Genomic DNA, 11,145 nt, shown 5'->3' on the forward strand with positions numbered 1-11,145 from the left:
GTCGGTAGAATTGTTCCGATGTCGATATGTTTGTTCCAATGTCGGTAGGATTGTTCCAATGTTGGTGGGATTGTTCCAATATCGATATGATTGTTCCAATGTCGATATGATTGTTCCAATGTCGGTAGGATTGTTCCGATGTCGGTAGGATTGTTCCAATGTCGGTAGGATTGTTCCAATGTCGGTGGGATTGTTCCGATGTCGATAGGAATGTTCCGATGTCGGTAGGATTGCTCCAATATCGATATGATTGTTCCAATGTCGATATGATTGTTCCGATGTCGGTAGGATTGTTCCGATGTCGGTAGGATTGTTCCAATGTCGGTAGGATTGTTCTAATGTTGGTTGGATTGTTCCAATGTCGGTAGGATTGTTCCAATGTTGGTGGGATTGTTCTGATGTCGATATGATTGTTCCGATGTCGGTAGCATTGTTCCAATGTCGATATGATTGTTCCAATGTCGGTGGGATTGTTCCGATGTCGATATGATTGTTCCGATGTCGATATGATTGTTCCGATGTCGGTAGGATTGTTCCGATGTCGGTAGCATTGTTCCAATGTCGATATGATTGTTCCAATGTCTGTAGGATTGTTCCAATGTCGGTAGGATTGTTCCGATGTTGGTGGGATTGTTCCGATGTCGGTAGGATTGTTCCGATGTCGGTAGAATTGTTCCGATGTCGGTAGAATTGTTCCGATGTTGGTAGGATCGTTCCGATGTCGGTACATACTTTTTAGCTCACCTGCTCGCTATATGTGATACCGTGGCGTCCGTCGTCCGTCGTCTGTGCGACAACAATTTCTTTGAACGACTTCTTAACCACTGATTGGAATTCGACTAAATTTGACTGGAAGCATCCCTAGGTGGTCAGGATTCAAAATTGTACAAATGGTGGGGCTGAGGGGTGGACACAATTTAGCTATATTGCTTTAAGCGACTTCTTCTCTGGAACTAAGAGATGGATATCAACCATATTTGACTGGACGTATCCCTAGGTGGTGGGGATTCAAAATTGTACAAATGGTGGGGCTGACTTTCCAGGAGGCTGAAGGGTGGGGTCAAAACAAGTTTATTACTTGGAAATGGTTGAGATCCCCACCGTATAACCATATATACAATTGTTGAGTATAAAGAGAAGAATGCACAGTTGCTTCCAGGATGGCCCTAGGGTCTGGCCACACCCTTGGAGACATAGTCCCTTGGTCATAACTTTGAAGCGGTTGAGATCCCCTCACCAAAACTACATATACAAATGCTGGACATAAAGAGACGAATGCAGTCGTGATATTAGAATAGACCCTGGGGTCTGACCGAACCCCTAGTGACCTAGTTTCTTAGTCACAGCTTGGAAACAGTTGAGATCCCCACCCAAAAAAACATATATACAATTGCTGAGTATAAAGAAATGAATGCACAAATGCTTTCAGGATGGCCTTGGGGTCTTCCCAAGCCTTGGAGACTCAACCCCTGGGTCATAACTTCAAAATGGTTAAGATCCCCACCCCAAAACTATATATACAATTGTTGGGCATAAAGAGACGAATGCAGTCCTGATATAAGAATTGATCCTGGGGTCAGGCCACAACCTATGGACCTAGTTTTTGAGTCACAGTTTGGAAACAGTTGAGATTCTCAACCCATAACCATACATAAAAATTCTGGACATGAACAATTTAATACAGATATGCTATAAGGATTGGCCTTGGGGTCTGGCATATTCCCTTGGTCTCATTTGGAGAATATTTTGCCATGATTGCTTAGATATCCAGGTGAGCGATACAGGCCCTCTGGGCCTCTTGTTAAAAAGAGAATACCGAAGTGTAAACTTTAAATCTAAAGAAACCTGGACAAAATATAAAACGAGGAAAACATTACACAAACATGACTTAAACAGATTGGAGAAGGGCGCGATAAAGTTGTTAAAATACCAGGCATAAAACCTTGTCTAAGTAAATTCATGTCTGTTTTACCAACAAAAGAGAGACCTTGGGATCGTTTCCAGTGACCTTGAATTAAGAACTGTTACACCTGAAATATAACATGATCATCTGCCAATCACGCGATGTTGGCATCTTGCAATTGACTTCGATCGAGTTTAACGAAGCAGAATTTAAGCGATATGCATCGAGGTAATAGAACGCCACGATGATTTCTAAATATTGCTCAAAATCAATCTGCCGCTAGTTACGGGATTTAAATAAATCAGAGTACCTATCGACATGGTGATTGTCTGTTTAACATCACAGTAAATGTCGAGGCCAAAACGAGGAATGATATCCTTTTTCATATTTGTTACGGTAGAATAATTTGATACGTTTACAGTTTCTTGGTTGTACCGTAAATGTCCTATAACTAGGAACCATCAAGTAAAAGGATAATACCTTAACTATACAATAGGGTGTTATGAATGTGAATATAAGGAGAGTGTTTACTCACCATTTATAGAACTCAGGGTTATTATGTCTCAAGGCATTGTAATAACGTTACAAACGTTTGGTGCCATATTTATTTTTGACGGCATATCATGAAAAGTCCTTAAACCGAATGCAAGACAAAAGTTACCGAGAAAATAATCGTTAAAAGCAGTCTGGTCTGCCGACACTCTGATAGAATGGTATGGATCGAGTGTACGTAGGCATCCTGAAAGCTCAGCAATATTTCCTTATTTATTGACACGCGATTTCTCTTGCACTTTTTGTTTAGACTATTTATAAGTAAATGTTTAAGTTAAGACATAGTAAGTGATATACATTATATTTCATCTAGATGCATTTATGTGAAAATCCGTCCGAACATACTTGATATAATGTTTTCTTGCATGCAACATCGCACTAGAGTTGTGTTATTATCAATTGACGAATAGAGTTATAATGCGTATCTATCCTAATAGGTTTTGCGTGTCTGTCGGGGTTTTTTTCAGCACGAATTTGGAAAGCTTCAGCTCCACCTATATGTGACAGAATTACATAATATTCACAGACCGTTGCAACAAAATACTTTCAGAATGACAATTCATGTCATACGCTTTGTATTCATTTAACTTCTTTTGCTAAATAAAACCCAATTAAAATATTTTTGTTTAGTTTCCATTCAGGAGATGTATTTCGTCATTGGATGATGTTCGTTTCATTTTGTTTTAACAATATGACTTTTTTAATCATAAATTGTAAAACAGAAGTAATGATGTGTTACGCAGTGCACAGTGGTAGCTTTCTTTAGCAAACTTAGATGATTTGTAAGTACATGTAAATAAATCAAATAACTTCTTAGAAGAAAATACTAATTGACATCTTCTGATATTCAGTCTAGTGATAATTGATTCAATTTTTTTTTCATATACAAATCTCATTTAAATTATGTTATCTTTACGTGTTATGTTAAAAACGACATCGAGAGTGCTGTGTAATTAGTACCTGGATTTGTTTTACTCAAAATCTCAATTGTGACGATCAGGTCAAATCGTTATTCAACTGGGTTTATTGCATGTAAAATCATGCATTTTTAAAAAAAAAATATGTGTATAACGCCATCCGTTAACAAAGATGAAGAAATTAGCGTAACAAACGCAAATATAGAGATGATTATATACTGTAGCACAAATGATTTTATTAGAACATGAGCGTTTTAATAGCTATCTTTTAAACTTGCAAAAACCTATATGATACTGTATGCAGCTTTGAATTCATGCATATTGTTTTCCGCTAGGAAGTGTGTATTCGCACACGGTAGAATCCGCGGAAAGAAGACACTGTTTGATTTTTTAACGTAATGAATCTTTTTATTGTACTTTTATTTCTGTAGTTATCCTACAGTATTTGTTAATACCTTTAAATGAGCAGTAGTATATCTGAAATAAGAAACATCTTCATGTTTTTCTTATAAACCGTAATTACAGTGTGAATAAGTTGCTGTAACCTTATATTTCATGACGATATTTGTCAGCCATTTGAACTGTATGATGTACGTTTTACATTGCATATTACATTTTTATTATTGTGTTTTGTTTAAGATCGCAAAATAAGGCATGGAACAACATTCTCTGAGTTGTTGGATTTATGGTTGACCCTTTCCGTGGAAATCGCAAAATAAACCTGCTTCAAAAATTAACCGGTATGCAGTATATGCAAATCTCTAACGATCCAGTGAGGAAGTCTGAAATAAGTTTATAGTGACGACCTTAAGATAACTCCTACTGAAGTGTATTTAGTCGATTGTTGAACAGGACGCGTCCAGCTTGAAAATCCTGATATTTAGAACAGGTTTCGTCAACGGTCATTTTCATTTACGATATATAAAATCCAATTTAGGAAAGCATTGCAAATAAACGGATCATGTTCAGTAGTGTTTGATAGCAAAGGGTCAATAACTCCTGTTGTCTGTATGCGTCCGGATCTTAAACTGAACATGACGCGGCAAATGTTGTAATGTTCAATATCTTACATTTGGGAGAAGAAGAAAAATATTTGTATCCAAAAATATGTCAATTGTGCATTAAGGGTATATCGTCAGCTTGATGTGGTACAGTCAGTCAACATTGAAAGACCTATAGTCGATTGAGTAATTCTTCAAATAAATTTAGCAAAATTAATGCCGAACCAAAACGAAAGTGATAATGCTTACAATATCATCCTCCGTGTGTTTCCTATATTATGGTGTGTAACAAAATAATTATCATTTTTATTGACAAAAAGACACTCCTATCTGTATTTGACAGTTTGACACAAAGAGTATGAGTACTGATGGTGTAGTAAACGTTGTGAAGATCAAGCGTTTTCAGATGTGACATTACTAGAATTTGACCTCGATTAACACGACGGACACCCTTCCGAAACACCTGACCTTTCCAAGGGTCATAGTTGAATGTTTCCCATGCACTAGATTTATTCCTGTTTTTATATTTGTTCCTCCTCTATACATTTAATAACGATCGTTAAATGAATGTCACATATTGAATGCAATGTTACTATGTTATTGTTGTCACATCTATGTTGTGTATAATGAATGTATTTTATCATTACAGGTATGGAAGATGGCTGGCGCTGGTTGGGCAGTAGCCGCCTTTGGATCCCTACCGATGTTATACGTGTTCCGAACAAACGTCGTCGATGGTGTCACAAAGTGTGAGAATATATTCAGAGATCTACCGAGGTCCCACAGGAAGGCGTTCTTAACATATGCTGCCGTCATCGTGTTTCTCATCCCAATATGTCTCCTCATATTCTGTTATACAAGTATTTTCTTAAAGATTGCACGAAAAGCAAAAGAGTGCCAGGTCTCGAAACGACATTCAATAAAACCTGGCAAGATACATCTCCAAAGCACAAACTCTAGTTCTTTACCAAAGGCGAAGATCAAAACATTGAAGATGACATTTGTGATCGTCGTAGTGTTTCTCGTGTGTGGTATTCCATACTTCATTGCCGAGATGATCATGTCCTATGGAGATCATTGTATCATATCAGATCTAGTGTATGGAATCATTGGCGGGCTAGCGGCAGCAAACTCGGCAGCTAATCCATACGTTTTCTTATTGTTCAATTGCAATGGACGATACGCTCGTGACCGAAAACGATCGAGCTCAGACGCCATTGGGAATTCGACCACTCGGACGGTTTATTCAACGGCTAGTACTCGCTCTGACTACGTTGGCGATTCCAAGAACATTTATCAACCGTCGATAAAATACAAGTGGAATGCGAGCAGTCAAAACAGTATGGAACTGAATGCCATGCGATAAAATGAACAAATTTTTTCGTCTTCTTGATAAAATCAACTTCATCAAATACAACCATTACCATTAAATTTTAAGAAGAATTTCGTTTCAGCAAAATAACGGCTTTGATAGGAGTGTAATGATAATTTTGACAACATAATAAAATAGCTCGGATCAAAATGCACTGGATCGACGATGAAATACGGGATTTGAATAACCTATATCTATATATTGTGTAAGATTTGTGACAATGATTAATCATCAAGGGATACGAAAGAAAAATTATTGATGTTCGTTAGTGCAATAAGTTTCAGTTTGTGTAAATAGTGTATGTCGTATGCTGTTTACAGAACCAACTAAACTGGATATGTAGTACGATGGGTCCGCTATACAGAGTACTATTATGACTTCAACAGAATCAGCAATGCCGTATATATAGTGTTTATTTTTTCAAATATGCTGAATATCTATGACTTCCACAGAGCTGGCTGGACCTAGTATGAGGATTTGCGCTCTCAAAGTCAGATATTCTTGGAATAAAGAATGAATTTCACAAAGTCGGATTTACTGTAGTTATATTAAAATGACACTAAACCATTCTATTGTATAAATTCTAACATTTTATGAAAAATTAAACATGTATATGAACGCTGAAACATCCATGTGCACTACGTCATACACTCTGAGAAATGTGTGCAATATGCTTATTCACATACTTCATTTATTTCTTGTCTATTGCATTTTATGTTTTGTGTCAACAAACCAGCGACTCTTTTAAAAGAAAGAGAATGGTAATTTTGCATTCTTCTTATAAACTTTGCAAATCAATGCAGCATCCAGCATCCATTTTAAACACCGAGACGACAAAATGTGTGTCTCAGGTAATATCATATAAATGAGTTTCGTGGTCAACACTTTCTTATCATAGTGATAATACCGATAGTATTAGTATGTCAGTTTCTAATCAAGCCAAATTGGATCATATTCAACATACACACCGTAAGAAAAAAACATATGCTCTGATATGAGTAAAATTGTTTACTGAAAACTCGTTTAATTTATGTTAATATTTTCTGCAAAGCATTACATGTTTTAATCAACTAAACACGTTATGCCGTTTGTTATTATGCATGTACATGTATGTGTATGTGTATAATATACGGACTGCATTTGTGTCATCCACTAACTTCCTTCGCATATGTACATTCACTTTACTTATTGACTACCTCTTTAAAATGTAATTCCTTCTTCGGTGTTCTGGTCTTCTTCTATGTTGTTTCATCAAAATAACTATTGTTATCAAAATATGAGAAACATATCTTGATAGAATATAGATTGAATGGCTTTAGCTATTGTATGCGACTTTTCGACCAGATAAATATTCGCCCTTCGTTATGAAAAATTGTATTCGCCCAGTGTTATTTTGCCTTTCATATATACTTATTATGTGTCATTCTTTTTACTAGTATCTGCTGTCATGATTAATTTGCCCTCATTAAGGAGGGCGAAAGTTAAACTACAGAGAATATGTCTCGGTTTAAAGTAAGATATTTGTGCGAGTTAAGTACACATGTATTAGTTTAATAAATTGTATATACATTTATTGAATAAGCATACTGTTTGCTATATTTGCCCTTTAATTTTTATGCGATCAGTCGATGTACGATTGTATAGATAATGGTATTTAGTAGAATGTGTATATAGATATTTTTTCTGTACATAGAATTTAGTTATAACAACAGTGTCGTGTCAAAACGATATCAATTATATACAGCCATATATTAATTATAACTTGTAGTAATAGTTTAGCATGTGAAAAGGTGTTACAAAAATTGCATATGGTGAAAAAGGGTCCGGACATGGTGAAATATGATCAACCATATCTTGGCACGTTGATTCACGAATGAGAAAATCATCATAGGTAAGTACATGGTATTATATAAGTAAGCATGGTAGTAAAGTATCATCAATTATATTCTTGTTTAGATTCAATACATGTACATTTGAATAGCTTTCCGCACAACTTTTCTGAGCGATTCAGTATTTTAGCGCTATAATCAATTTGATACATTGGATTTTTTTTGTATTATGAAGAATTGTTCAACGCTTTTTGTGATTTATACTTAAATTGTGTTTTGAAATAAATGTGTATTTTCATGGACAGAAAATAAGGAATATTTATCTTACTGTGTCTTTGTAACGACGACAAAGCAAACTACACAAACAACAGCGCATATAAAAGATATACATCAAGATCACTTCATTCGAGCAAGTAGTACATATAGTTTGCTTCCATAGGCTCACAAGATTCGCAATAACTAAATTTACAGTTGATAAAATTTCTTTTCTTTTGAAATTATTTTCCATGCATCAATTCCAATGTGAACCCAAACAAGCTGGAAAACTTGAACGTAATCCAATTTCATTTTGAAGGGTTCATAGTCACAATGGCTGTCTCGGGATTTTTCTTACCAACTGGTATCTTCAATAAAAGCGTTTTACTGCTCTTCCAAGTTTTCAATGAAACTTTCCTACGTGACTATAATTATTTAGGACTGATTTTATCAACCTCTTCCGTTTTAAATATCTATTCTCACTCACATTAACACACTTTCCTCTTTGACATGATATTATATTTATACTTCAGGTATTTACCATTGTTTAGAGTGTCTATATGGGCGATTCGAATATGATATACGTTTGGGTTCGAGTCCAATAGGCGGCAATTGGATAATGCACTCACCTTTCACCAAGGCGGTCGGTGTTCGATTTCCCGGTTGGACTTGAACACTATCAAACACAAACCCACCAACTTTCCTACAATTTAAAAGTTTACAAATTAAAGTAGATCCACCTGAAACTTCATCAAAAACCGGAGGGAAAAGTAGATTCAGGAAAGATAAACAGTTTGAGTCAACGTTTATCTTTTTAAACCATAATCGGAAATTTAGACATGTAAATCTTAAATTCCAATAAATGCATCGCTATTATAACGACAATTCTCATAAACACGGAGAAAATGACTTTTGTATTTGTATATTCAGTTGTCGAATTGCCTTTGTTTATATTGATCAGTGTATTATTTTAAGAAATCGCAGCATATTATAGACAGATCCCCCAAATTAAAACCCTTTTGGACTAGATATAATCATATTTGAAGCTTAAAAACTAAGTAAAAAAATACACGCATAAAGATTCATTCGTATTTATTTCTTTATTGATTTTATAGCTTGGTCCAGTGGGAAATATTGAAATCTCTTTTGTCGAAGTTTGTGAATTGACAATTGTAGATACATGTAAATATTGTCAATTAAAAGTAGACATTCTACGAATGTCGAAGCACTTCATGTAAACTGACTTTTTGGTTCTCTCTTGTGATCTGCTTATACCAAACAAACGAAAAGGTAATTCCTCATATTTACGACAATATTTTTATTACTATTCCATTGGTGACTTGAACAATGACGATTTTGTAATATTAGTATCTCTTATCTGAAACTCTAATGTTCAGAGGTAAAATACCAATTCAAGTCGCCAGTCTGTACAGATATGTGTTGTACGATAATGATCCATGATGATTAAATCCCGTTATTTTGTGTGTTGATGTCTTGTCTTGTTTTTTGTATCATAAGAAGGTCGACGTTTTGCTAATGCTCATTAGAGCACCTTGTTGTATCCGTGGTACTACCCATGTTCTCAATTTAAGGACAAAACATTATTTAAATTCGACCTGGATTTATTTAACAGGTGTCATCGATGAAGAAAATGCGCTTACCCTTCTGGAACGTAAGATCTTATTTTCCGTGTAGGATTTCAATGGTTTGCTTATTAAAATTTCCTTTGCTCATATCCTGCCCTCATTTTTTTATCAATTTTGCGGTCGAATTCGATTTTTATTGACACTTTAATTCTGATATCTATTTTCATGTTGTTTTGTTTTATTCGTACAGACAACAATATATCCTGGTAATTGATTTGCTGTCTGCACGCTATCGAAACTCTACATTTACTTGTAATCCTAATTTCATAAAATTAAAGGTGCATTGCGAACAACTGTTAGGACTAAAGCATATCATATAATACAAAATTGATTTGTGATATTCGGTTTGCACAGATCATTCAAAGTATATTTCCAAGAAAGTGCTAATGACAGAATAAAGCATATACAAATGTTTGGATTTTCTTCGTGTTTTTACGAATAAAAAAATACTTTGTTGTCAAAGCTTCTAGGCAAATTAGAACGTGCTGGAGTGGTTCCTGCATACAGATAAAGAGAGGTTCGACTACGAACATTTTCTTTAACTTGTGATGTTGAATATATAACATACATTTAACTGTAAACGTAAGAAGCAAGAAAAATACATAAGGTAATAGGCTAAATCAAATAAAACTTTGCACTTGTACAACTAACTATCACACCAGCGCTTAGTCCGCAAATTTTTAACTTGTATTTTTCATAACGTTAGCTTGGTTCTGGGTGTTGTTGTTGTTTGCATTTTAAAATGCTTTCCGTAAGCATAAGAGATACAACACAAACACTACATAGATATAATAGCGCAAACCGATCTACCAGAGTATTTCGATAGAGAACAACATTTGAAAACCCCATATATGTTCAACTTTGTTCATAATGATCGCTTCTGTAGGTCGCACATATTTAGCTGGTGTAATATGTAAACGGAGGTTCCATAACTAATGCCAGTTGATTGTCTTCTGTTATATGACTCGAGTAAGTAAATTTTCTAATTTCGAATTAACACGAGGATTACCGAATGGCTTCTAAATTTGAAAATCAACTGACGATAATAATAATAATGATAGCAAATTGCTGCGAGTTGTGGAACTTCCATCTATTGTTACCTCTAAGGTACAAAAGGATTTTTTTTTTTCAAACAGTAACGCATTCGTGACGTTGTCGGTGATGCAAAACAAAATCAAATATTTTTCTTTTAAAACAAAACATATATTTAATCTGTAGGGTGTGCAACTATATACATATATGAATATTATTATTTTTGTTGTGGGTAGGTATTTATGATCTATTTGAATGACACATCTTTTCAAGCAAACAACATAATGCGCGCGAGCGCATTATGATTTGTTTGCTTGCAAAGCTGTGTCATTCAAATAGATCATAAATACCATACAAAAACAGTTCAATACTTATATTTACGTTTTCTCTGCCTCTTATGTTCTTTTTTAACTTATAATTTATATTCAAAATTAAAAATGCCCGCCTTATCGACAGTCCACACAATTTTGTTCAATAGTTTGAACAGCGTATTGTCGCGTGCTGATTGGCAAACAAAGTAGTACTTTGAAATTTTAACAAACACTTCAATTTTATTCCACAATTCAGTATCAATACAATTGCGTATGATATGTCTATAGGGTGATTTAAGTTTATCAATAGAACTCTGAGCTGAAAGT

At 34.9% G+C, this 11,145-nt stretch overlaps 1 protein-coding gene across 2 annotated transcripts in view; it reads left to right on the forward strand.

Annotated features, from left to right (window-relative positions):
* LOC110456067 (cephalotocin receptor 2-like) overlaps positions 1-9,298 on the forward strand; it is a 121,246-nt gene extending 111,948 nt beyond the window's left edge. For both annotated transcript variants that reach the window (XM_021506606.1, XM_021506605.1), the window contains exon 3: positions 5,023-9,298. In XM_021506606.1, the coding sequence (XP_021362281.1) occupies positions 5,023-5,739 (717 nt within the window). In that variant the 3' untranslated portion in view covers positions 5,740-9,298. The remainder of the gene's footprint in view (positions 1-5,022) is intronic.
* The last annotated feature ends 1,847 nt before the right edge of the window (positions 9,299-11,145 follow it).

The sequence above is a fragment of the Mizuhopecten yessoensis genome, unplaced genomic scaffold (genome assembly GCF_002113885.1).
Source record: "Mizuhopecten yessoensis strain PY_sf001 unplaced genomic scaffold, ASM211388v2 scaffold8507, whole genome shotgun sequence".
Taxonomy (NCBI): Eukaryota; Metazoa; Mollusca; class Bivalvia; order Pectinida; family Pectinidae; genus Mizuhopecten; species Mizuhopecten yessoensis.